At 56.7% G+C, this 26,234-nt stretch overlaps 1 protein-coding gene across 6 annotated transcripts in view; it reads left to right on the top strand.

Annotated features, from left to right (window-relative positions):
- The window catches only part of CASZ1 (castor zinc finger 1), a 153,253-nt gene that overhangs the window by 88,090 nt on the left and 38,929 nt on the right, over window positions 1-26,234 (top strand). For 2 of the 6 annotated variants that reach the window (XM_044942980.1, XM_044942984.1), the window contains exon 1: window positions 10,950-11,089. In XM_044942980.1, the coding sequence (XP_044798915.1) occupies window positions 11,074-11,089 (16 nt within the window). In that variant the 5' untranslated portion in view covers window positions 10,950-11,073. Of the gene's footprint in view, window positions 1-5,170; window positions 5,424-10,392; window positions 10,573-10,709; window positions 10,846-10,949; window positions 11,090-26,234 lie in introns of those variants that run through there. The other 4 variants (XM_044942983.1, XM_044942979.1, XM_044942981.1 and 1 more) reach the window with 4 other exon arrangements.

Raw genomic sequence — 26,234 nt, 5'->3', positions numbered from 1 at the left:
ATTTTACAGTATTTACTCTCTGGCCCTTTACAGGAAAAGTTTATTATCTCTCACTCTGGAGTTTCTGGCTCCTGTCTGCTGCTCTCTCTCTCTTTTTTCAATTAGTCAAATAGACATACCATGAAGTTTACCATTGTAACCATTTTTAAGTGTGCTGTTCCCTAGCATTAAGTACATTCACAGGGTTGTGCAACTGCTTCCTGTGCTGTGCTCATGTCTTGCTCTGAGGCGCCTGGGCAGTTGTCAGGGAGCCCCATCCCTGAGCTTACCGGACCACTTGCAGTCCTGGTCCCTTTGGGGCCCCCTTTCTCTCTCTCGTCTTTGTAGGACCTCATCTCCTCTTGAGTCCCACCTCCCGAGAAGTCCCGCTTGTCTTCTCCTTGACAGTTTCCTCAGAGCTCTTGCTCTCAGCATCCCAGGAGCCTTGTATCTCCATCCTGTAGCCTCTAGAAATTCTCAGGTCCAGTTTCCTCTTCTGCAAGGTAAGCAGAATATCTCGTTTACAGTGTTATTCGGACAGGTAGTTGTTGTGGTTCAGTTGCTCGGTCATGTCCAACTCTTTGCGACCCCAAGGACTATAGGCCACCAGGCTATCCTGTCCTTCACTGTCTCCCGGAGTTTGCTCGGATTCATGTCCATTGAGTCAGTATGCTATCTAACCATCTCAAGCATGTGAGTGGATGGGACTGAAGGTGTCTGACAGCTAAGCAACACCTACCTCCTTTGTTCCCTCCCTCCTTTGTTCCTTTATACCTCCAGAATGGGGGTCTTCCCCTGGGCATTTAGGAGGCAGCAGTCAGCCCTCAGCAGGTTCCATGCAGAGCCCCTCTCCTGCCCCAGGACCTCTGAGTCCCTCATCTTGGAGAAGCTGAGGCTCCTCACTTGAGCGAGTGCTGTGGAAGATGCCCCTCTCCAGGGGGTGGACTGGGCATCCCTGAGTTCTCAGGTCAGTCCCACGTCCTGCCTGTCTGCTGCAGGGCCCTGGGAAATTGCATCACCTCTAGAGCACCAGTTTTTTCATCTGTGAAAGGGATTGCCATGCTCTCTGCTCTTCAGGCTTGTTGCAAACAAGAGCTAGGATACAGGGGGGAAAGCTGTGATCCTGGGGGCTGCTGAGGGCAAAGGAGGCTGAGTTGGGCTTCATTATGGGGAAGGTGGGAACCAGGCTGCAGTTCTAGGGAGCAGGCCCTGGATGTTATGTGGGCACTTGCTCTGTCCAGGGGCAGGGACCAAGGCTGCACATCACTACTGAGCTAATCTGGGATCCGGGCTCCAAGCTCCAGAGGAAAGGTTGGCAGGGAGAGGGAGAGGGGAGGAAATTGAAGCTGTGCAGCTGTCAGAGGTCTGAGCTGGAACCGGGTCCCCGCACAGATCACTAACTGCCCTTTCCTGCTGCTCTTGCTGCCCTCTCTCTTTCCGTCCTCTCGTTGAGGGCTCCCGGCCTTTTGTAGGCTTGTGTTCCCCTCCAAGCCTTCTCTCTATATCCCATTAGTTTCTCTTCCTCCTCACCTCCCCACCACCCGTGCTGCCACCCCCAACTCCATGGCGCTCTCTCTTTCTCCCTCTCTCTCCTTTTCATCTACTCCGAAGGCTTTACTTTACTTCCTTGTCACCCTAATTGATTGCATTAACCTTTCAGCGTATTGGATTTCCTCGGCAGCGTGCAGAGAGCCCTGCGCAATATGCTTATAATCTGAGCCATAATGGACAGTTTGTAGTCAACAAGCCCCTTCTCCCATCTCTGCCATCGCTCCCGTTGACATCTCTCTTGCCCAGGCCACCGTGGCCACTTCCCCTGCCAGCAAGGGTGGGGCGGCAGAAGGGGGCTAGGAAGCAGCAGGCAGAGCTGGGACCCACTGATAGATTTCCCTGCCTCTCCTCTTGTGGCTCTACCCTTGCCCCACCTCTGCTCTTCCAAGCCCCCCAGTCCAGGTCTTTTTCTGGTGAGTCCTCGCTGCTTCTAGACTCTCTGCCTAATGAATGACTGATGGAGCCAGCTTGGATTTGGCAAATAAGAGAGTTCCTGGGCTTCCCTGGTGGCTTGGTGTTAAAGAATCTGCCTGCCAGTGCAAGAGACATGGGTTTGATTCCTGGGTCAGGAAGATCCCCTGGAGGAGGAAATGGCACCCCAGTCCAGTATTCTTGCCTGGACAATCCATGGACAGAGGAGCCTGGAGGGCTATATAATGGGGTTGTGAAGAGCCAGGCATGACTACATGACTGAGTGTGCGTGCATATGATGATTCCACCAAATGGTCCTCAGAGGAAACCTCGATTGCCTGGGATGTTTGGGGGAAGGTGACGGTGCCCACTCCAGGAGATCAAGGGGAGCTAAGAGGAAGAGTCTGAGGTCTCTGGGCTTGCCTGGCCCCTGAGCTAAGCAGAGGCCTCTTTGGAACTTCTGGAAGCCAGGCCCACTCCTAGAAAGGTATGGGAGCACAGGGGAGACACAAAGAAGGGGATCTGCTAAAGGCAAGGGAGGAGAGACAGACAGTGCTGGGGCTGGCCTGGGTGCTCCAGGTAGCAGTGGCCTCTCCCAGTGGGTGAAGAAGTAGACTTGTGGACACAGTGGGGCCCTGTCTTCTCCATGGTCCCAGGATTGTATGATCTGGATCCTTGGTGGGCAATGTCTCAGTCTCTGTTTCCCATCTGATGTTTGTCAGCAGCTTTGAGCAGAACTGCTTGCCAGGTGGCACTAGCGGTAAAGGACCTGCCTGCCAATACAGGAGATGTAAGAGACGCAGGTTTGATCCCTGGGTCTAGAAGATCCCCTGGAGGAGGGCATGGCAACCTGCTCCAGTATTCTTGCCTGGAAAATCCCATGGACAGAGGAGCCTGGTGGGGTACAGTCCACAAAGAGTCGGACATGACTGAGCAACTCAGCACACACCCGTGCACCTGCCTTCATCAAAGGAACACAGATGTGATACAGGCAACAGGGCTCCAAACCAGGGAGAAGCCTTTGCAAGGCTGGGGGGCTTGGCCGGGCAGGAGACTGGCACTGGGAGAGGCCAGAGAAATGAGAGCTGGCTTCTCAGGTTGGTAAGAATGGGCTCCCTCTGGTGGGTTCTCAGATGGGCACCTGCTCGTCCAGCATCAGGCAGAGGACAGCCCGTGCCAGCCACCTGGTTCTGGGATCTCAGTGAGTTCTGGCCCTGTTGGTCCTGGCCAGGGCTGCCAGCCCTCAGACCCGAAGCCCGGTCAGCTGAGTCTTCATTCATAACAGGATGGACATGAGGTTGAATACATTAGTGTCAGGCCCGAGGAGTAGGATGCAAACTCCCCTTAGCCCTGGTGGTACTGCTCTCTCCCTCCGCCCTCTGTCCATCATCTTCCCCTTCTCACCATCCCCCCCGCCCCCAACCTCCCATCGCTCCATCACTCCAAAGGGCAGGCTTTGCTAGAGGAGGCTGGACTAGGTTCTTCCCATCCTCTCCCAGGGATTTGGGGGGTGGGCAGAGGGCAAGGCAGGGAGAAGCCAAGCAGCGAATTAAAGTTTGGTGATTGTCAGTGTCAGGAGAGGCTAAATAACCCTGTAACTAGTATGAAGGTGAATTCACGGTCTGCTGCACATGGAAAATATGAGTGCTCTGTGAGACGGGGAGAGTGAGCGCAGAGTCTGCCCGCTGCGGTGGGTAGCCTCCTCTCCAGGGACCCGGACGGGGAGGCAGGAGGAGGGCCGCACACTCTCCCATGCCTGCCAGGGAGCAGACGCCCAGGAACCCCAACCAAGTATTGAGCAGGGGTGGGTGGGGGGCAGCTCAGAGGCTTGACAACCTGCTGGCGGGGCCCCCGGGCCCCAGGTAGACATTTGCAAGCCCCAGCAGTACGCGCTTATGGAGACCAGCCCAGGCCCAGGATGCCAACTCATCCTCCCCCGATCCACACGAATTGACTAATCACCGGTCCTTATTGAGCATGTCCTCTGTGCCAGGCTGTGTGCTGGATATGCCCTTATGACAACTCAATGCCGTATGTGCTATTAGCCATTCCCCCTTTTTGTCCCCACTTTTTATAACCGCTTTATTGAGGTGTAATTCACATGCCAAGTGTACAGCTCAGTGGTTTTTAGTATATCCACAAGGTTGTGCCACCATCACCAGGATCTAATTTTAGACTATTTCCATCACCCCAGAAAAAAAAAAAAGCCGGTGCTCATTAGCAGTCACTCTCCATTCTCCCCGACCCTCAGCCCTAGGCAATCACTAATTATTATTCACTTTGATGCTGAGAAAATGGAGGCTCAGAGAGGGTCAGTGATTTGAGTGAGGTTACACAGCTGGTGAGAGATGGAACGGGGGTTTGAACCCAAGTAGTGGAACTCTGGCGCCTGTATTCCATGAGGGACTGCCTGATGTCCTGGCTGCCCCAGCACATGCAGGTGCCCTACCAGATGTTTCTAACAGCATGGGCTCAGGCATGTATGAGCACCATCCAGACACGTAAGCCCAGGCGGCAACACGCATGTCTCTCCCCAGGTACACTTGCAATTCCACGTAGAAAAATTCACACCCCCCAGAAGGACAGCCAACCCCCGCCCCCTTCTCCCTCAGCCAAGCTCCTGGAGGGGAGGGGTTGGCACAGGGACTGACAGCAACAAGGGAGCCAAAGTGGCCAGTGAGACCTGGGTGGTTTGGAGCTTTAAAGTGAAGAATACCCATTATCTCCTGTAGCTGATAATTGTAACTGAAATAAAATGCCAACACTACATTCCAGAACAGGTCCCTGCCCAGGTTGGGGCCACAGGCTGGGCCATGCCCCCGGGGGCGAGGTAGCAAACTCAGCTCTCTGCATCGTACTTTCTCTGTCTTTTCTTCTCTCCTTCTGTCTCTTTCTCACTCTCTTTTACTTCTCCCTGGTTTCTCTTTCCCTTTTTCCCCTCCCACCTGCCTCTTTCTTCTCCACACACCCACTTTCCCACCCTAAAACAAAACAAAACAACCTTCTGTGACCATACTTTTGCACTTGAGAAATTAGGGAATTAATGTGAAACTGTTACTGTTCTGATAAGAGATACATACAAGGATGAGAGACAAAGGGGAAGGGAGAGAATGAGTCTGTTGCATTTGGTTTGGGGTTTTTTTTCCTTCTTCTTCCCTCTCCCTCCAAAGCGGAAGATCCGGCCGGGCCAGTTTGGATATTTATTAAGAAAAAGCCAAAGATAATTAACTTTTTTGTTTTTGTTTTGTTTGCGGGTGCCTCCCCTGCTGGCACTCCTGACTGCCTGGCAAATTAAACCTGCTCCCTGCTCCCGGGAGCTGGGCTGCCAGCAACTCGGCTACTGCCTGCCCCTGAAACTGCTGGGCCCAGCAGCTGCCCACCCAGCCACCCACCTTGGGTTGGAGATCTATGGTCACTTTATGCTACCACCGGTGCCACCTCCCCAGGCTCTTCTGACTCCAGGAGCAGCCTTAGAGAGTGGGGTAAGTGGCCTGGGATGGCGGGGGGTGAGAGAGGAGGGCCTACTATTGGGGTTATGGCCAGCACTTCCCTAAAAGGAAATGGGGGTGAAAGAGTGAGCTCTCCCGTGGGGCAAGGGTAGTCCTTCTGGCCAGTTAAGCCGGTTGGCTTCCCAGAAGAGGGGAAGAACAGGGAATGAGCTGGAAGTGCAGGGAGAGGCCAGATTTGGGCCACGTCCATCCCCGGCTCTTCTCCCAGAAGGCTGGTACACTGCCAGGGCCCATGGCTCCTGGGAATGCTCTGGAGAAGGCTGGGGGCCACAGGACCATCCCATGATGTCTGGCCACCCTGGGCATCAGGCCCCGTCCTCCTCTCACCTCTGACCCAGCCCAGGCCATTTGGGGACCCGGCCTGGTGCCTGGAGAGCCGGCACCTGGGTCAGAAGCTGGCTGCCTCTGGTCTGCTGCCCCAGAACCATGCAGAGCCCTGAGGCCAAGCTGTGACCTGGGCCCAAGCCATGTCCGTGGGCCAAGGAGGTGGCACTATAGACCTCGTTCTCGGTGGGGGACAAAGTTGAGGGCATCTGAGGAACCAGGACAGCGAGTGAGGAGGCAGGTCCTCTCCAGGGCCTGCCCCGGCCCTGATGCTCAGGGGTGGAGGTGTGCTTTGCCCCTTTGCTAAATCAATGTGCCTCAGCCCCTTCCCTGACAGGGCCCTCTCCCTTGCCGCCCTAGCTTCATCCCCAACCGGGCAAGCAGGCATCAGTGCGTGCGGTCCCTCCAGGTAGGGAACCTGCTCTGGAGCTGGGCACAGAGAGGAGGGCATTTTCCAGGGATTTTGCTGGCCCCCTTTTTTTTTCTCTGAAATATAAGGATGTGCAATTTTTTTGGTTTCAATTTAGCATTGGAGAATTTTATAATTTAGTAATTAAAATCTCTGATAGGCTTTAGAAATTGCGGCTAATTGAATTTAATGGGAAGATGATTTTCAATTTTATTTGATTACCGGGACCCCTGGCATCGGTATTTATGGGAAAAAAATGGGAAATGTGCTGTGTGGGCTAAGATGGCATAATTGAATTAGGGATAATCGGATTTCTCCGTCATGAATTTCACTATAATTTTCCTATAATTTTCCATTAGATATCTAGTTTACAAATATTCACAAAGAAATGAAGCTCTTTCGGAATGGAGATTGCTGGCTAACAGGATTACGGGGCCGAGCGTGCGGCGGCTCTGCCAGCCCCTAAACCGCCATAATGCGTTCCTTGTATCTGCCTTACATTTAGCTTGAGCCCGGCCTCAGCCCCTGGCTCTGCTAGGCCTCCCTGCCCTTTGTTTCCTCTTCATCCCGTCTTCCCTCAGCCCGGACACCAAAACCATCCAGGGCCCAGGATCTCTCTTACCCAGCCTCAGGCTAGCCCCGTCCCCTATGCCAGGGGCTCTTCCCTCCGTCCCCACCATCCGTCCCGTCCACCCTTTGCTGACTTAGGGCTTTCTGACACTCTTCCGCTGTCCGCCCGGGGAGGGCACTCACGTGGGCACACAGGCTCCCTCGCAGGTGCGAACATGCTGGCTCACAGGCACACACAGTCGTCTGGCCAAGGCTCCAGTGCCCTGGCCCAGTCGCCTCAGAGGGAACCAGTTTATTGGGATCCTGGGGTGGGGTGCAGGAACAAAAGGAGCTTTGTTCAAGTTTATGTGAAAGTTACGAATTCAAAGTGAGAGCAGATAAAGCATGAGATACCTGGTGTGTAAACAGGCTGCTGAGTGAGAAGGCCCTGGGCCCGGGAGGGAGAGAAAACGAGTGGGCAAACCGGGGATGCGAGGGTGCTGGGAGCCGTCGAGGGAACCTGCCCGGGAAGAGCTGACAGCTTTCCCGAGACCCCTGCGAGGGGCCTGATGGGTGGCATGGCTGTGTAGGGCTCATTTTCCCTCGGGGGTAGGGAGCATGAGGAGGAGCTGGTGGCTCCGGGCCCAGGGCCTTGAGACCAGGAGGAGCTGTGGCTTTGGGCTTTCCATCCCCGGGGCCCTGGGCACAGAAACTGTGGCCTGGCCTCAGGGTTACAGGGGTGTTACCACATCAGGGTTCTCAAGGCAAAATGGGCCACAGGCTCAGAGGTGCCAGAGTCTTGGGCCTCTCGCCTTCACATAAAGGGAAAGAGATCGGGGGACCCCACCGTGACATGGCCTGTGACTCACATCCATGACCTCAAAGCCTCAGCCTTCTCAGGTCTCAGATCATAACATGCCAGGATGGCCTCATTTTCTGTGTGTCTCAGGAAGGAAGGCCCCTCACTCTTGGGCAGCGCTTCTTATGCCAGCAGTGGCTGATGGTGGCCATCATCTTGGCAGAGCTGAGGGTCTCTGGGCCATTCCTGCCTCCCTCTACTACTGGCTGTGCTTGGGGGGGGGGGCCCTCTAGCCCACCTTGCCTGCTCCCCCTTCCTTCCAGCTCTCTCAGTTCTACCCTTCAGCCATTCTTCTCCAGCCTTGGTCCACCAGAGGTACAAAGTTATTGTGCAGCCAATCCTGTGGGCCCTGTGGTGGGTAGCTGGCAGGCAGGCCTTCCAGGCCCTGACCACCATCCTCAGAAGCCCAGAAGGACATTCATAGGCAGCCCATAGGCCATGTGGGTATATATGCAGGGAGCTCCCCATAGGTGCATATTTCAAATGCACCCAGAAATTCCCCTTTCACCCCTATGTCTTCAGGCTTCTGTCTACATCCCAGTTGCCCACATCGGGAAGCAGACACTCAGATTGGGATTTGGGTTGTACTGCCTGCTGTTACAACCCAAAGCTGTAAGCCTTGCTTTGGGGAGTCAGGGGTGAGAGTACCCAGAGGCATGTGTGTACCCCAGAGCAGTCCTGGAAGCCGCAGTGCCCTCTCTGAGATCCTGTGTGGGGAGCAGAAGCTCGTGGCCTCACTGCTTGATTGCCCTGTGCCAGCAACATCTAGGAAACACTGGGCTTGGTTTGTTTAAGGAGCTCGGATCACTTATTCAAGATTTTAGGGCTGGGGTACACTTAGAGCTCTTGGGTCTCTCCAGCTATTCATCCTCCGTAATGACGGGTCAGACCTGAAGGGTAAAGGTTGTGTGAACACCGGAATGGGGGTCGCCAAGAAGGCATCAAGGAGGGCGGTCAGATGGGGAAGCGACGCTTACCTCCCTGTGAGGCCACTTGGAACTAAAGCGCAATTAAAAAAAAAAAAGAACAAAATAAGGGAAAAGTGGGAGAAACAGTAGATTGTTAAACTCCCTGACTTCTTTGCCCCAAGGCCTCCCTGGGCCTCTCCCTTTGCAAAATAGAAATATTGCAAAAATAATCCAGCGCCATTTTGCTGAACTTTGCCCAAAGAACAGAGAGCAGAAAGCCTGGGTTCTGAGCCCCTCATTGAAGTGTGGCCTCCCCTGAAACAGGATAGGGAAAGAAGGCAGTAGGCTGGGTGCAGGAGGGCCCGAGGGAGAGCTGGGGACAGTGAAGTCCAGGTGTTTCACCTGCAAAACTGTCAGCTTCCTGCTCACCTGCCTGCTTCCTTCCTCGGCACCGCGCCCCCCACTCCCCCACCCCCCCCACCCCCACCCCCGTGGGTAATCTAGGTGACTAAAATTGAAGGAATCTCAACATATCTGGCTACAGCGGGGACTTCTGGGAACAGAAGGACCCACCAAAGTACTTCCTCTGAGGGTGAAAAGAGGGAAAGGAGAGAACAAGTTGCCTGGTCCAGCGATGAACTGGCAGGCAGGAAATGTGGCCATGTCCGAGGGGGCAGGCGGCAGGACTCGGAGGAGGGTTGTCTGGGCCCTGTCTGACGGGCCCTGATGGGGTGTGGCGGAGGCAAGAGGGCGGGTTGGAAACCCAAGTGACAGCGCGGATCCGTGGTGGGGGCGCTCCTAGGACTCATAGCCAAGGTGGGGTGAGAGAAGAGATGCTGCCCCGGCTGCGGGGCTGGGGACTGAACTTCCGGGCAGCAAGAGGAGTAGGAAGGTCCCGAAAGCAGAGACGTAGAGGGGACCTGGGTAGACCAGGGATCGGGGTGGGGTGGGGTGCCAGGGTGCATTTAAAGGCAAGGCCAAACCGAAGTGGCGGAAACCCGGGGGTCCCTGCACGCGTGAAGCCTGCGGGGGGCCACGGTGTGCGAAACACCGCGAGCCGCCGCTCGTGTTCCGCGGGACACCCATGCCCACCGCCCCCGAGTCTTTTCTCCTCACAACTAAAAAACACCACCAACAACAGGGATGGGGGAGGAAAGAAAGCCCCTGGTACCCCCGCACCCGAAACCCGAGGGGCGCGCGAGGGGGGAGCCGTGGAGTAAGGCTCAGTAGGCGCGACCCCGCGGCGCTCACACCTGCGCCCACCCGCGCCCAAAAGTTTGCTCGGCCGCGCGCGCCACGAGCCCTTGGCCGGCCGGCGCCGGGGAGTGAGTCCGCGCGCGGCCGCCATCGAGTCGCGCTCGCCGGGCCGGAGCGCAGAGGGGAGCTTGTGAGCGCGCGCCCGCCGGAGTCCGGCCAGAGTTGGCGCGGGGGCGCGAGAGCGGGCCGCCGGCTCCTCTCGGACGGCCGAGCCCCCGCCCGCCTCCCTGCTCCCGCCCGTCCCCGGCCGCCGAGTCCCCGCCTCCCTCCTCCCTCCGAAGTCTAAGGTTTGGGCAATCGCTGAGCCAATAAGGCTGGCCGCCCGGGCCGGTGCGCTGAAGTCGCGCGCGCTCGCGCTCGCGAGGGGGCGCCGGGCGGGGGCGCGCGTGTGAGCAGCGCGCGCGGGCAGCGGGAGAGGGGACCAGACGGAGGCGCGCGTGAGGGAGCGGGCGCGGGGCGGGCGAGCGCGAGCCCATTCACTCCAGCATCCCGGCGAGCGGGCGCGCGCGGGCGCGCGGGCGCGGGCGGGCCGAGCTCTGCTCTTTCACCTGCCGGGGCGGCGCGGGCCCGGCCTGGAGGAGGCGGTACCGCGGCCGCCCTGCCAATCACCTCGGCGCCTGGCAGCGCCCCCGGCCGCTCCCGCCCGCCCGCTCCCTCCTGCCAAACTGTTACCCTGAGTGTTACCGTCAGGAGCAATGACATCAGGGCTTTAAAACAACTTGTTATTCGGGGAGTAATCAGTTGCAATTAGGCATTAATTAAGTATTATGAAAGTTGATTATTTAAGTGAATTCGGCTTTCGACTCTCCGACTATGGTGAGTACCCGAGTGGGGCGGGGGAGGGCAGGGGGCGCCGCCGCGGGGCTCCGACCCGGGCGCTGGGCGGGGGGCGCGGCGTGGGGCGGCGCGGCTGGGCGGGGCGGGGGCGGCGGGTGCCTAGCCGGGCCGGGCGCGGGCGGGGGCGCCCCTCGGCTTCGCAGGCCGGCCGGGACCCCGGACGGGCCGTGTCTATAAATAGTTTCTCTTTTAGTTTAATAAAGTCGAGAGCGGCGAGGAGCTGCTTTGAGTGTGCAATGCCGGAGCGCGAGAGTCAGCGGGGCGGGAGGGAGAAACTTTCGCTCTGCCTCCGGGTCCCCGTTCTCATCGCTCCCCTCGTCCTGGGGACTTGACCGCCCCTCGATGGGGGGAGGGTGCGGGGAGCCGAGGGGGGAGGCTGGGGTGGGAAGTGGGGGGCACTGCGAGAGACTAAACAGATTTCTTTTCTTTCCTCTTCTTTTTTTGGCGATCCTCGCAGAGTTTGGGACCAAAGAGAGGAGAATGGATCTTGGTACAGGTACCGGCCGGTGGGAACCAGGGGGTGGCTCTTTCACTTTTCTTTCGGTTCTTTTACGGAAGTTATTATTTTTAGCCCAATGAGGTAGCAGCTGAGCAGGGGGTGGGGGCTGGCCTGGAGAGGGTCTGGTGCCGGCTGCGCTTCTCGCCCTGGTTTCTGGATTGCGAGGCTTCTGATGATATTATTGTTATTATTTGTTACTTGCTTAGTGACTGTGACTAATTTGATGCTTGTCATTATGAAAGAACAGAGAGGAGCGGGAGCTGGGGGGCACCCAGAGAGAGGATTTAGGGGTTTTTTGTGGGGTTTTTGTTTTTTTCTTTTTTCTTTTTTGTTCTCCATGTTTTTTGAATGGCTGCGTGTTTTTTCTGTACCTTTTTTTCCCCAGGAAAGATCTCTATGTGTCTGGCTGTGGGGTGTGTGTTTTTATTTTTTTAGTGGGGGGGTTGGTTTAGTTTTTGAAAGCAGCGTCCTGTTGGGAAAGGTGGTTAGTCTGGTTTCGGGGCGACTGTCTCAAGGTAAAGGAATTTAATTTATTTGGGACAAGGCCTTGTCGGATGAACAAGCTGCTTATTATGGCTAATGAGTGTTTTTCACCTGAGAACCCGTGGGATGAGGCGGCTGTTATCAGTTCAAAGTGAGGGGCCCAGGACTTGCTCCCATCCTCCTTAGCCCCCACCCTGGGAGAAGGTAGACCAGACCAACTACTCAATTTGGACGTCTGGGTTTTGGGGTGCCTAGCATGGCACCTAGTTTAGGATTCCAGATAGCATAGTGCTGGCCTGGAGCAGAGTTTATCCTGAGATTTTGGTGTTTTATTGGTTTTAATTTAATTGTATCAACACTTCTTTTCCCATCTGAGTCTAGAATGATGGTTTAGTTTAAATTCCTCAAGACTTCCCATAAGCCCTCTGTATTGAAATGGAATTTTGACCAGGACCCTCATCCTAGGCACTGTCTTCTTCCTAAATGTTTTTAAATCTGTGCTAAACAGGTTGATAATTCCTGGAGATTGATCTCTGAACCCTTCTGTTTCATTTATGGAAGGTGGTATGGGTCTGAGTTGTTGTTTATAATGGCCCAAGTCCATGGCATTGCCCCTTGGGACAACATTTGACCTTTTGAAGTCAAAAGGGAGTGGGCAGAGAGGGCAGGAGGCAGCACTGGGGGGCCCAGTGACAGGACATGCTGGCTGGCGTTGGGAAGGAGGGAGATGTGTTTGTGGGGGAGGGAGTATTAAGACTGTGTTCCGCCGGGTGTGATCTTGGTGAATCCCATGTGGAGGTCCACACGACCTCCGTGCCCAGGAAGGGTGTGACACCCCCTGCTGGGCAAAGTGGTTAAGGTGTCTGAGGCCAGGGCTGCCACCCTGCCCCTCCCTGCCCTTCCCTCCCACGGAGAAGCAGCCCGCCCCCACCTCTAATCAAGTGTCTCATCAACTCCCTCTCAGGCCCCACCCCTTTTCTTTAGAAACAGGGGGCCCCCACCCATCCCAGCTGAGAAGCAGACCTTATAGATGGACCAGTGGTGATAATGCACTGCCCCCTACTCGGGGCAAATGATCCTGTGCTTGTGGGTGGGCACAGGGGACTCAGGCATTACTTAGCTGGAAGTTGGGCCCTCTTCATCTTCCTCCTTCCAACCCCAATGGCAGCTGGAGCTGGCGTCCATCCTCCACGACTACATCAGCCTGCTCTTGGGGCATGCTCCAAAGCCCTTCCATAGGGTATCCCCAGCTGGAGAGAGGGCCTGCTGGGCCTGTGGGTGGCAGAATCTCTTGTCGCGCTTACTTGTCCCTGCACTCTAGGGACAGACTCTGGGAACTTTTCCTGGAAGTTAGAAGGGCCCCTGAGGTCAGCTGGTTCCTCCCGTAGCTGGAGCAGGGCACTCTCAGCAGGACCCAGGCCTGGGCTCTGGCCACTCAGTGAGGGGAGGTCCAGGGTGTCGAAGTTCTGACTGTTTCCTGGAGGAGTCATCTGGTGATACCATCTCAGCCTTTTCTTTGAACTTGGAAGTTTCACTTAATCTCAGGACTTCAGAAGAAAAGCACTTTTTCCCCTCTTCACAAAAAAAGGGAAGCAGGTGGGAACTCTGAGATCCCCTCTGAGCCTGTCTCTGGGCTCACACCATCTCATCTTTCGTTGACTTCTTGAATGTACTTCTGCTCACAGCCAAGGCCAGGTGCCTCATTTCTGGTGTGGTGAGGGGCTCTCTTCTCTGAGGCCATCACGGGCAGCTAGCACTGTACAAGGCTGGAAACAACAGGCCCCAAAGGGTTGCTGGCACCAGGGACCCAGTAAACATCGGATCGTGGGTTAACATTATCTCCGGCCTCGGACAGGTCTAGGGAAGCACTCCAGCCATAAGTAACTCAGTGGTGGGAGAACCATGGCTTCACCCAGGGGGTACCTCAAGCAGGACTTCAAGGCCCTCAGGGACCATGTGGACCCCTTTTCTTCCACCATAGTTCAGCCAAGGGCTGGATCAATCTGGACGTCTTTAGCAATAAAAAATGCCGATGTCGTCCTAATTCACCAGGCCCCGAGATGACAGCAAATTTACATTTTTTAATTAAACTAGCAGCCAGTTTTTATGAGAGGGGGTTGGGTTATGCAAATCAAATGGTTGTGTACGGAAGATTAGGAGAGTTTGGGAATAAATTCCACAAATGCTAATAAAAAAAAAAAAAGAGGAAAGAAAAAGAAAGGGAGGGAGGGAGGAGAGAGAGGAAGAGAGGAGGACATAGTTCCATTAGGCCCTTTTAGAGTGATTTCCCTGGGGGAGGGAGCCAGGAGGGGGAGGGGAGGAAGAAGGAAGCTTTCAGACACAGGTGAATCCAGGCTGCACTTGGGAGGCTCCCCAGGATTAGGCCCCACTAGGCTGATTCCCAGGCCCTGAGAAAACCTGGAGGCCAGGGTGAAAATGATTTTGAAACAGCGGTTAAGCTTTAAGAAGGAACTTATGCCCTTGATTCTTGAGGATCTAGTTGTAAGTGCCCCCCAGCTCCCTAGGGAGATCCTGAGAAGATGGGGAGGGGCTCTCCAGGGCTGGAGCTGTCCATCAGAGGACCCAAGGTGGACTCTGCCAGGTAAAGGGCAAAATGGGCAAGACAGCAAGTTCAAAGAGATGACCAGGGACCCCAGCGGGAACCACGAGGGCCAGCACTGCACACTGAGCCCTGTGGCTGCCGCTGTGTCGTCAAGGTGAGTCAGGGGAGGGATCAATGCTGCTCACTGAACCAGGCCTGCTTCTTTTTCCCTGGGATCAGCTCAGCTGGGACTCTAGACCCAGACCCCCTTTGATGGCATACAAACCCCCCGCGTTGTATCCTGGCCATGGGCTCAGTTGTGGATGAGGCCAGGAATGATGGGGTCAAGGGAGGCTGAGACAGATTGGCTTAGTAGCCTAGTTCTTGGAGTGGAATAGCGTAGTGGTCATGTGCTTCGAGGATTCAGTCTCGAGGAAGGAGAGGAAAGGCTGCAGACTTCTTCCAGGCAGTATCTAACCCCAGAGAACAAAGACTTCGGCTTCCCCAGCCCAGCCCCTGCTGGGTCTGAGTGTCAGACCACTGCTAGACTCTCGGGACTGTTGTAAGCCACTGGTTGACGGCCAGGGCCTTGCCAGGAGTAGAGGCTTCTAGGAACCTTGCTGGCTGTGGTTACACTTTCACCCCGATGTAAACTGGGGACTGGGAAGGTTTTTGCGGTGTTTCTGAAGGAAGAGATTCCATGCTGGGCTTGGGGCAGAGCAGGTTGTCCTCTGTTTTCCTTCCTCGAGCCTTTACTTGGCCAGATACACCCACTCGACCAGTCTAAGTTGGGGCCGGTCCCTGCCAACTGTCAGGTTGAGCACCGGTTTTGCCAGTCTGCTGCAAGGGGTAGGTGCTTCGGTGCCATCTTGGCAGGAAGGAGCAGTCAGAGCCAAGCACAGGCTGGGCCGCCTCGGAAGTTGAAGGTTTCCTGGTACCATTCAAGCAGAGGCTGGCTGTGACATTTGGAGGGAGGCAAGCATCAGATGACCTTTAAGGTCTCTGGTTCTCTGACTCCCAAACTAATTTTCCCAAGAGGGTTCAGTGGGACACCCTGGGGAGGGGTTGAGTGGACCTGCTCTTCGTAAGAAAGCATTTGAGAGAGGCAGCTGTGGGTTGCGAAGTGGCCCCTTGAACCAACCCCAGCACTAGTTATGTGATATCAGAGCATTACTCTGGATCAAAAGCCTGGTGTAGCCGTTCTCCTCCAACAGGAGACAGAGGCAGTGAGGGCAGGTCTGAAAGAGCCCTCAGGGGACCCCATCCCAGGCCCTTTTTCCCTTTGGGATCAACCAGACGAACCCATTAAGTCTCCCCTCTAAGGAGGGCACTGGGGCCAGTTAGTCAGTCATCTCTGGGCCGGTCTTCCCCCATCCCCCACGGCCGGGGAATCTGGCCGAGTTGCAGCTTGGGTTTTTTTATGATGGAAAAATAAAATAAATGGAGGCACCTTTGGAGGGCTGAGTCACGCAGCAGCATCTCCTCATTAAAGCTGCTGCCCCTGGCTCGAGTCCCTGGGCAGGGGATGGGGTGGGGCCCTGGAGGCTCTGGGCCTGGACTCCTCTTCCTAGACCTGGCAGGTTAGTGATGCACCCACCCCACTCGGGCAGCCTCCTCTCCCTGGCCCAGCATTCTTAGAATACAGTCCGACCACTTTTTCACACACACACACACACACACACACACACCTGCTCCCCACCCCCAACGCCAGCCCCTAGGCGTGTCCTTTACACTGCCCTCCCCGCACTGGTTTTCAAACCTTGACCACCTGGTGCTGCCACACCTCCTCCTGCTCCTCCTTGTCCTTCTCCTCCTCCTCATCTTCAGGGGGAAGGAAGTTGCTCTGTAGTAATTACAGCCTGTGGGTCCCCACGGCAGGCAGCAGCTGTTCCGGGGTAGCTGGGCCAGGGTTCAGGGGGAGGAGATGGCAGTGGAGGAGGGCTGGTGGTCCCAGGGAGTGGAGGGGGAAGGGGCTGCTTCTTGGGGATGAGTTGGGACAGGGTGCAGCTTGGTGGTCCAGCACTCACCCCTCTGGCTGTCTGACCACGGTGTAGCATCCTCATAACCCCGACTCACGAGGACATACTGGTGACCCCCAGAAGGGGAGGAAACCCCAGGCAGGTAGTGGGGCCTGCAGTTCTTGGTAAGCACTGGGGAGCACCCACTGTAGGAGCTGCAGCAATGAAGGCCACCTGGTCCTTCCCAGCTTTCTGGGGTCTGCCTGGTGGAGGAAGACGGGTGTGTTTACCTGTCCCACCAGGCAGAGGAGCGCCGAGCGGAGAGCCCAGGGAGTTTTGTGAAGGAGTGGCCTTTGAACTTGATAAAGGATGGGAGGTATTCAGACAGATGGAGATGGGCAGACGATGTTTCCTGCGTCACCCACACCTTCCAGACTTCCGCCAGTCCCTTGCCTCTCTTGCCTCGTACTCTTCACTCTCCTCTACCTCTCCCCTCCCCCAACCTGAAGAGCAGAACTCTTGCTTCCCATTATGCAACCATAGTTTTCTGCCCTTTTTGGCCCAGGCCACCCAGCTCCCTAAAGCCAGGCCCTCCTGCCTACCTTCTTGCCCCTCCCCCTTTGCAGCCTCACACCCAGTTGGCCCTGGAAGGAGATAAGAGATCAGAGCTTGGCCAGGGGCCTGCTGCTCTGAGGATCTGGTTATACCCATGACATTGGTGTGTCAGGGCAGCACTCAGACTACTGTACCCTCCCCCAGGAGGCCAAGGCCAGGAGCCCTGCCTTCTGCTGCTGCTGCTGCTCATAATGGTGACCATTAGAGTTAGCCCGGCATCCACGTCTCCTCCAGCGCGTGGTCCAGGGCCGGCCCCGTGCCTTCCCACCGTTAGTGCTGGTGGAATGGGTTGATTGATGTGCCTCTCCAGGTTCTGAGCAGGGGCAGCAGGAGGCAGGCAGGAAACACTTGGCTGATTGCCTTGGGACCTGAGCTTTGGCTCCTCCAGAGCTTTCTAGGCCTGGTTTACAGGAAGGAGTAGGGCTGGGATGAGGGATGACATGAGGGGGAAAGTGGGCATGAGGATGAAGACAGGCAGCAAGTGGTTGACAGGGGCCCCATTAGCTGCTAGCCATGACCGTGGTTTGGGGTGGGGAGGTCACACACCCACAGTCTGCTGCCCTGAAGGGCCCAGGGGCAGTAGCCAGTGGAGGGTCCGGAACTCTCCTCTGCCTCCTCCCTTGCCTGTCTCTGTGTCCCCCAGCAGAAACCTCACTGTGGCATGTCCATCTTCTCTAGGTCCTGCCCCCCAGGCCCAGGACCCCTCCAGCTGGGTGTACGCAGTGCCTGGAGTGAGGCCAGAGAGCAGGGGTGGCGTATACCAAGCCCCTCTGCCCCTGGCGTGGTGGTTTCAGCTGCTCCTGTGCTGGCTCTGGGGTCTGTTCTTAGTTTCCCACGGAGTCCCTCCTGGGGGCTTTTCTGGCCAGTGCTGAGGGGTTAAGGAGTCCTCCTTATTGTCAAGAAGGCCCTCTCGTGTTGCCTTCCACCCTGAGGTTTTGTGGGAGCAGGTTGGCCCAGGGGAGGCACAGACACATGGCGTGGCTCCAAAGACCAGGGGTTCTTAGAGGAGACCTTCCCAAGTTGAACTTTGGCCTAGGTTGGCTTTTTCTTCTAGAGCTTTCTCCAGGAACTCAGGGACCCCAGGGAGGGTGGGGGACGATGCGGCATGAGAGCTGGAGGTGCACTAGATGGGAAACTCCAGCCCAGTGAGAAAGTCAGAGGCATCCAGGAAGTTAGCGGGGAGAGAGTTCTAGAGCTTTGCGTCATCAGGCAGTGCATTGCCTCCTTGGCGATGATCTTCATCGCCTCTAGGCCCATGCCTTCCTCCTTGCCACCCCTTCAGCCCAAGAGCGCAGGGCCCAAGGCCAGCCAGGAGGGCTGCCTGGGAGATAGGGGAGCCTGAGGAAGGGACAGGCCAGGTGCCACACCGTCCAGCAGGGGGCGCCCCCCTGTATCTGCCCCAGTTCAGGGACAGGGACTTTGGTCCCCAGTCTGGTCCAAGCCTTCCAGCCATGGGTGGGGGAGGAGGAGCCTACCCTCCCCACCCCCCAGAGGTTCCTTGGCTGAGTTTGTTTTGCCAGGGTGACCTGTTTAATCATCTCATTTTCTGGTGGCCGTTTATTCCTCGTTTCCACGGTTACGGCCCCATTAAGGGGAGAAGCAATAAGGCAGCGAGTCAAACAGGTAATAAAAACATTAAAGCCCATGTGCACTGAGGGAGGGCAGGCGGGTGGGCAGGAGCTCAGCGAGGTGAGACGGCCCAGGGAGAAGCAGAGGTGAGAGGCCGTCTGGCCTCGTCCCCCAGAGGCCCCCAAGAGAGCTCCTGGTGGGGAAAACAGAGAGCCGCCGCCCACATCCCTGCCTCCGGGCCGTGCCCTTTGGGGGCCAAGACCTGGTGCTCCTGTAGAGCCATCCCCAGCCCTTGGTCCCCTGGCAACAGGCTCTATGTTGGGAAGTAAAACAGGAAGGAGAAAAGTGAGAGAGCGTGACAGAAGCCTCCCCCAGGAGCTGGTTGTGTGACCTGCTCGCAGGCCCCACCTCACCCTCCCTGTGTGGGGGTAGGGGATGATTTCTGACATTGTTTCCAGCTCTAGAACTTTTTTTTCTGCCAACTTTATCAGAAAGCATATTTGTGGTGAGTGCTGCTAACAGGGCCAGTCTGGTGAGTAAATATTCCTGGTGTGGACAGCCCTGCGACCTTGAGAGGGACAAGCCCGGCAGGGGGGCCAAGGGCAGGTAGGGCGAGGAGGCCAAGCGGCCCGCTGCTGGGTTGGGGGTGCCTTCCGAGGACGGGTGAGGGGGCCCCCCGGGGTCCAGTTTGTCCCCAGCAGCTCGGGCAGTGGCTGAGCCAGGTGACCCTCCCGTCGGGGCTGGGCCTGGAGCCCTTGTGTTTCTCCCTGGAGGCCTGGCTGGCAGGTTCTCCGGTGGCTCCATGGAGAGGCTGCCCTTTCCCCCTCCCTCCCTCTCGGAAATGGCAGCTGAAAGGAAAGTCAGCCACTGAGCCCAGGGCCACGTGCCTCCCTCCCGGGGCCTCCGCCCTGGGAGGCTCCTGAGCGTCCCGCCCCACTTGAGGTTGACGAGTGAGCAGACTGGGTCAGTGGGGCTGACCGGAGGGGAGAGGGAGAGGCTGGCCAGGAAGGGAGAGGGGGGAGCAGCGGTGCCTGTGAGTGCCGAGCCACCTGCCCTGCCTGTGGCTCTGAGGTCTGCTCGGGGCACGCTGGCTAGTGAGGACCTTATTTCTTTCTCTCTCCCGTGCGCTGATCCTTTGCAAACTCACAGAGGTCTGTGCTTCCAGTTATTACTTTCAAAGTAGATTTCTGACTGGAGAGGGAGAGAGAAAAAGGTCTGGGGAATGGGGGAAACCCTCTGGCTGGGAAGTGTGTCTTGGGAACGGGCGGAGATGAGTTAATATTCCGATCAAACAATTAAAAATAGAAAATGCTCCCGCGGCACCAGCTGCTGAGGCTTTTCAACAACTGTCACCAGTGGGTTCATGGGGCAGGTGGTGCTGGAGAGGAGCGTTTCCACACATAGCAAATATCAGACACGGTGGTGTACCCCCCACTTCCCTCCCAGGACCCAGGCCAGTTGTTTGGGGGCTCCCAGTCCTCCTTGAACTCCCCTCCAGGGCCGGGAGCCAGGAGTCTGTGCAGCTTCAGGGCTGCGCTTTTCCCCTCCAGGGCCCGGCCGCAGCGGTGAAGTCATTGCCAGATGCCTGGGTAATTGCTTTAAGAATCGAACTTAAAATAAGATGAAAACTTATATTCCTGGGTAAGGAGTAATTTTCCATTGAATAGTAAATTAATGAAAGGATTATACCAGGGGGTCTGGCTGGGAGGCCGTGCTCATCTGATAAATCCAAGTGGTTTGGACAAAACAGCTCTGGACCCTGGGGCTCCCCTGAACCTCAGGCCAGACCTGCTCCTGACTCATCTGGGGCTCCACCCTGACCTATTGAGTTGGTGGGGGACACATTCCATGTGTATTCAGAGTCCACCTCAACGATGGGGACCAGCTTTTCAAATCCCTGAAGTGGAAGGGGCTCAGGTCCTACCTCCCACAGGCAGCGTACCCAGGAGGTGGGGTGCTTGCCTTGACACCCGAGAAGGCAGGGCTTTGGGGAGGTTCCTAGCTGTCGCTCCACATAGTCAGCCATGTGGTGACCACTCGCCCTGGTTGGCCCAGGACTTGAAAAACCCATGTCCTGTGAAGCCCCTGGGGCCTGGAGGCAGGAAGATGGGCTGAGTGACACGGCCCCTCCCTCAGGGTCCTGGGGAGCCCGAGCACCTGTGGAATAGTCTCTGTCCAGGCCAGGTTACTTACAACTGTGTGTGCGGGTGTACTCAGTCATGTCTGACTATTTTCGACCCCGTGGACTGGAGCCCATCAGGCTCCTCTGTCCATGGGATTTCCCAGACAAGAATACTGGAGTAGGTTGCCATTTCCTCCTCCAGGAGATCTTTCAGACCCAGGGATTGAACCGTGTCTCCTGTGTCTCCTATTTACAACTGGCTCCACCTAAAGCTGCCCTGCTCCGGGTCCATGGGCTGTGTTCAGCCACGTGCCTGTGGACTCGAGTGGGTGTGCACATATACCTCCCCTGGCACAAGAGGGCACCACCTGAAAACCTCTGCTGGGCATGGGAAGGGTCTTGCAGCTGAGCCCCTAACCCGCCCTCCCCTTTTAACAGTGAGCCCCCTCCTCCGTGGAGAGGATGGGGTGCAACATGCAGAATCACGGCAGTGGAAACCCGCTCAGCCTCCTCAAGGCCTCCTTCCGACAAACTCTTAACACCACACTGACTATCCATTTCTTCTCAGCTCCCTTGGAGAGAGACACAGGGAGTTGTCCCATTTCACCAGTGGGGCAACAGGAGGCCCAGAGACACTTAGGGATTTGTTTCCAAGTGCAAAGAGATGAGGTCTTCCCTGGTGGGTCAGATGGTAAAGAATTTTCCTACAGTGCAGGAGACCTGGATTCGATCCCTGGGTTGGGAAGATCCCCTAGAGAAGGGAATGGCTACCCACTCCAGTATTCTTACCTGGAGTATTCCATGGGCAGAGGAGCCTGGCAGCCTCAGTCCATGGGGTCGCAAAGAATTGGACACAACTGAGCGACTAACACTTTCGAAGGGAGACAGACTCAGAGTAGGGCTGCCCTTGAAGAAGGGGGCTTCCCTAGGGACAATTCCAATGGCAGCATGGAGTACAGTCCTCTTTCAGCCCTCCACTGGGGATGTGGGCCAGGATGGTAACTCTGCTGCCTGGCCTACATCCCCAACACCTCCGGGCCCCACCTACATCCTCGCTGTAACCCATGGACACATCCCTGGGCCTGCCATTTTGCAAGATAAAATGCAATTGTTGATGCAAATGCATTTTGAACTTTTTGGAGGACGCCTCCTCTAAAAGCCTTCATTACTGCCAATCTCCTGAGAAAGGGGTGCTGCCGCCTATTTGCTAGGAAGGATTGAAGGGGAGTTGAAAATATTCTGACTTGTTTCTATTGGAAATGAACGGATGGGTCGAAGGGCTCTTCAGAAAGAAAGTCTAAATGAACGGGCGTTCTCCTGGGAGGCAGTTGTGTGGCTGCACGTTTGTCAGATATGTTTCTGTGTAAGTGTGGATTTTTCTGGAAGAATGGGAAACCCTTGCCGCTCAGCTCATCACTGGCCCTCATCCCTTCTGGAAGTAATGGGGCCACCTTGGGAACTGTTCAAGATTGACTTGCTGCTCTGCAGACAGTTGCCCCTGCGTGGGGGCTCTCATCTGGGGACTGGGTTGTTTGTGTAGGTGTCGTCTGAGAGAGGACCCAGCCCCTCGCCTGGCGTTAACCACACCATGCTTTCAGGGGTAGAGAGCAGCCAGGTGTTCTTAGGAAGACTTGTGTTGCTCGAGTGGCTGACTCCACCCTCCCACCCCAGGGGAAGGAATTACGGGGCAGTAGGACTGAGAATTCCTAGTCTAAACAACCCAGCAAAGCATGCTCAGAGAGAGCCAAGCCAGAGCCACAGATGGTGTGATCCGGGATTGTAACTGGAAGGATGGTGGCTTTGAATGTTAGATGTTATGTGGCAGTTGCTGTTCAAGCAGACAGATTGGTGAATTCCAGGTTGCAGGGATCTGAGCGGGCCCTCTTTTATTTCTCTTCTCTTCCACCCGGGGTCAGGAGGTAGGGACAGGAGTGGGTCAGACAGAATGGACAGGCAGCCCTCGAGAGCAGGAGAAAGGAGTCAGCCTGGGAGCACCCTGGCTCCAGCCACTCAGAACACCTAGTCCATGGCCAGAGGTCCTGGCCCCTTGCTCAGACCACGTGGGTCCCTTTCCCTGGCCCGCCTGTTCGGAAGGGTCACTTTGGGGCTCCTGGGGAGGCCTTCAGCTGGATAGCTGATGGAGCTCCTCCCTCGAGGCCCCGGGGGCAGGGCCAAGAAGGAGATGGGGATGTTTTCTGTTTCCGGGTCCCTTGGGGGCCCAGGGGCAGTTTGAGGCAGGCTCCTTGCAGGGAAGGTGTTAACAAACAGCAGGTGATTAAACATGACAAGCGGTGACATTTCTGTGCAGGGTTCTCAGTCCCAGCAATGCCAAGAATGAAGCTATAAACCCTGACATTTTGTGTTATGCACTGAGAGGTTTTTAATAGACCTCTCTCCCTCTTCCCCAGTCAACTTCTCGTTTCCTCCTTCGCCACGTCCCCCCCAACCCCCGCCATTGTACCCTCTGCCCCCACGTAAACCTCCTGCCTCCCCATTCAGCCTGGTGTCCCAGGGCCTTCCCGGGCCCTCTGGTTCTGGGTGTCTCTGCAGGTCTCTGCCCTTTCCTTCCGCTCATCCTCAGGGCCCTTTCCTGTGACTGCTGAGCTGGGCATTCAGTGTTCTCCAGAGTCAGTTTTCTTTGATCTTTCCTGTTGCCCCATGTCCCACTGCACCCCCCCCCCTCCGCCAATCCTTCCCTCCCTCACCTCCTTTTTTTGGGTCCTGATCTCACAGCCTCACCCTTTGCTGCGGCTGTCCCAGTTGTCTGCGATGGCAGGTGGCTGTCCCCGTGCCCTCTGCGTGTTAATAACATTTTCAGACAGACTGGATAGCTGGGGCTAGGGAGGTCGTAGGGCTTGGGATGGGATCTTTCCCCATTTTTTTTTTTTTTTTCAATTTCCCTTTGTCCTTTTTGGGACAGAGACAGGAGTAGCGGGAGAGAATCGTGAATCGCACTCTCCTGCAAACAGTTGCTGGATTTATTCAGCCAGGGCCTGGCCGGCAGCAGTTGCTCCTCTCCCAGAGCAATGTGGGAACAACTGGGGCCTCCTTTGTTCTCCAGGCAGAGCCCTGGGAAGGGCATTTGGAGGTGAACCTGAGGCTCCAGAGGGCCAGAGACCAAGGAGAAGGAGTTTCAGCCTCAGTCCCACCTAGTCCCAGCCTCACAGATAGGAAAGACCCTGGAGCTCCACAGGGGCTTGGGACAGAAGTCAGGCCACACACACCCCAATCCCAGCTCTTCCCCTGATGAACTTGAGAAGCACTTAGTTTTCTGTATCCGTTCAGTAAACATTTATTGGGTCAGGCGCTGTGCTAAAACAGTGGTCCCGTCCTGCAGATCTTGCAGTCTAGCAAGACAGAGGGGTCATTAACCGAGTTATTACAGAAGTGCTAGCTAACAGCAGCGTACAAAGAGAGGGCAGAGGAAGGGGGGCCCTGCAGTTTGGAGGGCTTCCCGGAAGAAGTAAAATTTCAGCCAAGACCCCTTAAGGAGTGTGTAGGAGGAGGGGTGAAAGTGTTGGTCGCTCAGTCGTGTCTTTTTGTGACCCCATGGACTGTAGCCCGCCAGTCTCCTCTGTCCATGGAGTTCTCCAGGCAAGAACACTGGAATGGGTTGCCATCCCCTTCTCCAGGGGATCTTCCTGACCCATCTTCCCAACCCAGGGATTAAACCTGGTCTCCTGCTTTTGCAGACAGATTCTTTACCAGCTAAGCCACCAGGGAAGCCCAGGAGGAGGGGTAGCCAGCCTGAGATACAGGAGTGTTTCCCGAGTTGAAGGAGCGAGTGGGGTGAGAGCCAGGTGCTCCTGCTCCACAAGCTTCTGGAGTTGAGGTTGGGGGCTGTGAGGAGGCACGCGGAGGGGAAGAGAAGGGTGCTGGCTGGCGGGACGGGTGGGGTCCTCACCGCCCCTCTGGGGCTGAGCCCCTTCAAACTCTGGGCATCTGGCCCAGAACTTGCTCTTCCAACCACCCTTCTACCAACTGTGCCAGGCCTGGTGCCTCAGGAGCAGAGCCAGAATGCTGCTCTGTTAGCTGCACTTCAGCTCTGCCCCCAAGGGAAGGGAGAGTGATCAGGAAGTCCAGAGATGCCCCCGAGGCCGGGGCTCCTCGTGCCCTTCGCGGCTCCCTCACCCACCCTGATGACAGCTCCCAGAGAAGGGGACCAGGAGACAGGATGCCGACCTGTGTGGAGGGCAGAGCGGCTGGAGGGGCAGGAGCCCGGCGGGGCCACGCCCTGGTCCCCCACCTTCTGCACCTGCTGGCCTCCCAGGCACGATCTGGGCCTGGACACCTTCCTGGAGCTCACAGCTGGCCTCCCCTCTGTGCTTTCCATGGTGTGGGGAATGCTTTGGTGCTAGTGGGTCTTCCCCATGAGAATCTGAGCTCCCTGATACCTGAAACCATTCTCCCTAGATCCCTAGGGCCAACGGGGGACTGTGCCCATAGGTACTTAGGAATGTATTTGAGAAGCTCAGCTGACCCAGGAAGGGGAGGACTTGGGTTAACCCTTAGCACAAGATCCAAGAGGAGCCTGCAGACTGACCGTGGGTCCCTGGTGTCTGGGCAGGCTGGCTGCCAAGATCCAGGTTCCACTACCTTGCCCAACCCCAGAGTCCTTCAGCCAGAGCAATAGGGCAGCCCTGAAGCCTGCTCCTGGAAGAGCCTCACTAAAAGCTTCCAGAAGTCAGACCCAGGACACCCCACCTTCCTGTGGGTTCTCTGAGGGGGAGAACCAGATTGGCTTCCTGTCCCTGTGGAGGGTCGAGGGCAGGTTTCAGCCATCAGTCCCCTCCCCAGCCCCTCCCAGTCCTGCCTTCCCACCAGACTTGGCCTGAGTCCCACATGCTACCCATGACAGTCATCCACAGTCCAACCAGGACCCCATGGAGGACCCAGAGGCCCAGGCTTTCTTGGCCCTTGGCAGCTAAGAGGGAGGGGGTGTGTCAAAAGGGGAGGTGAGGGGAGTCCCAGGGCCAGGACTTGGCCCTCGGCCCCTGTAGATCCGGAGCCAGGTTTTATTGTAATCCTTACATCCTGTTGCAGATCCTTAATCAGCTGGAGCCCAGGTTGGGCTGGACCCTGTGGCGACACTCAGGGCTGTAGCCTGGAAAACCTGAAGTGGAGCTTCTGGAGTTGAGGTTGGGGGCTGTGAGGAGGAGGCAGGCGGAGGGGAGGAGAAGGGAGCGGGTGCAAGCACAGGACGTGGATGGAGCCCAGACCTGCCACCCACCTGCCCCAGGCCAGGGGTGGAGGAGCCCAAGCAGCTGTCACAGGCTGGAAACCCGGGATATGGGAGGGTGAGCAGGGGCCTTCATGGGGCCCCCTGGAGAACATGGGAGCTGCTATAGTGCCTGTTAGCACCATGGAGACAGCTAGCCCTGGGGTTGCTCTGGTAGTGAGCAAGGACTCCAGCCAGGAGTCAGCAGAGAGGTGACCCCGGGTAACATGGGTTCTGGTGGTTTTTACTGACTAGGGGCCAAGTCCAAGGTTGGAAGTGGTCCTGCCTGGCTGGGAGGTCTGCTTCGTGAAGATGGATGAGGCAGAGGGCCCTGGGTCTTCCCATGGGTTTGGGAGCAGCGGGTGCCCCTTATCAGGGACCCCAGGATTGGCCCTCCTTTTGCCAGGGGCAGCTGACGCTGGCAGTCCAGCCCAGCTCTACGGTCCCCACATGAGTCAGGGGAAGAGTGGGGGCCAGTGGGGAAGGTACCCCATCTGGGACCTCACCTCCTTTCAGCACAAGGAGCAAGGACAGAGGAGAACGAGGGAAAATACACGGACTAGAGATAGCCATGGAGCGGAAGCCAGGAGTGGGCTGGCTGGCAGCGGGCGGGCAGACGGGCGTCTGTCCTGCCG

Source organism: Bubalus bubalis, chromosome 5 (genome assembly GCF_019923935.1).
Source record: "Bubalus bubalis isolate 160015118507 breed Murrah chromosome 5, NDDB_SH_1, whole genome shotgun sequence".
NCBI lineage: Eukaryota > Metazoa > Chordata > Mammalia > Artiodactyla > Bovidae > Bubalus > Bubalus bubalis.
Note: the sequence above shows the minus strand (reverse complement) of the source record. Positions and strands in the feature narration are given on the sequence as shown.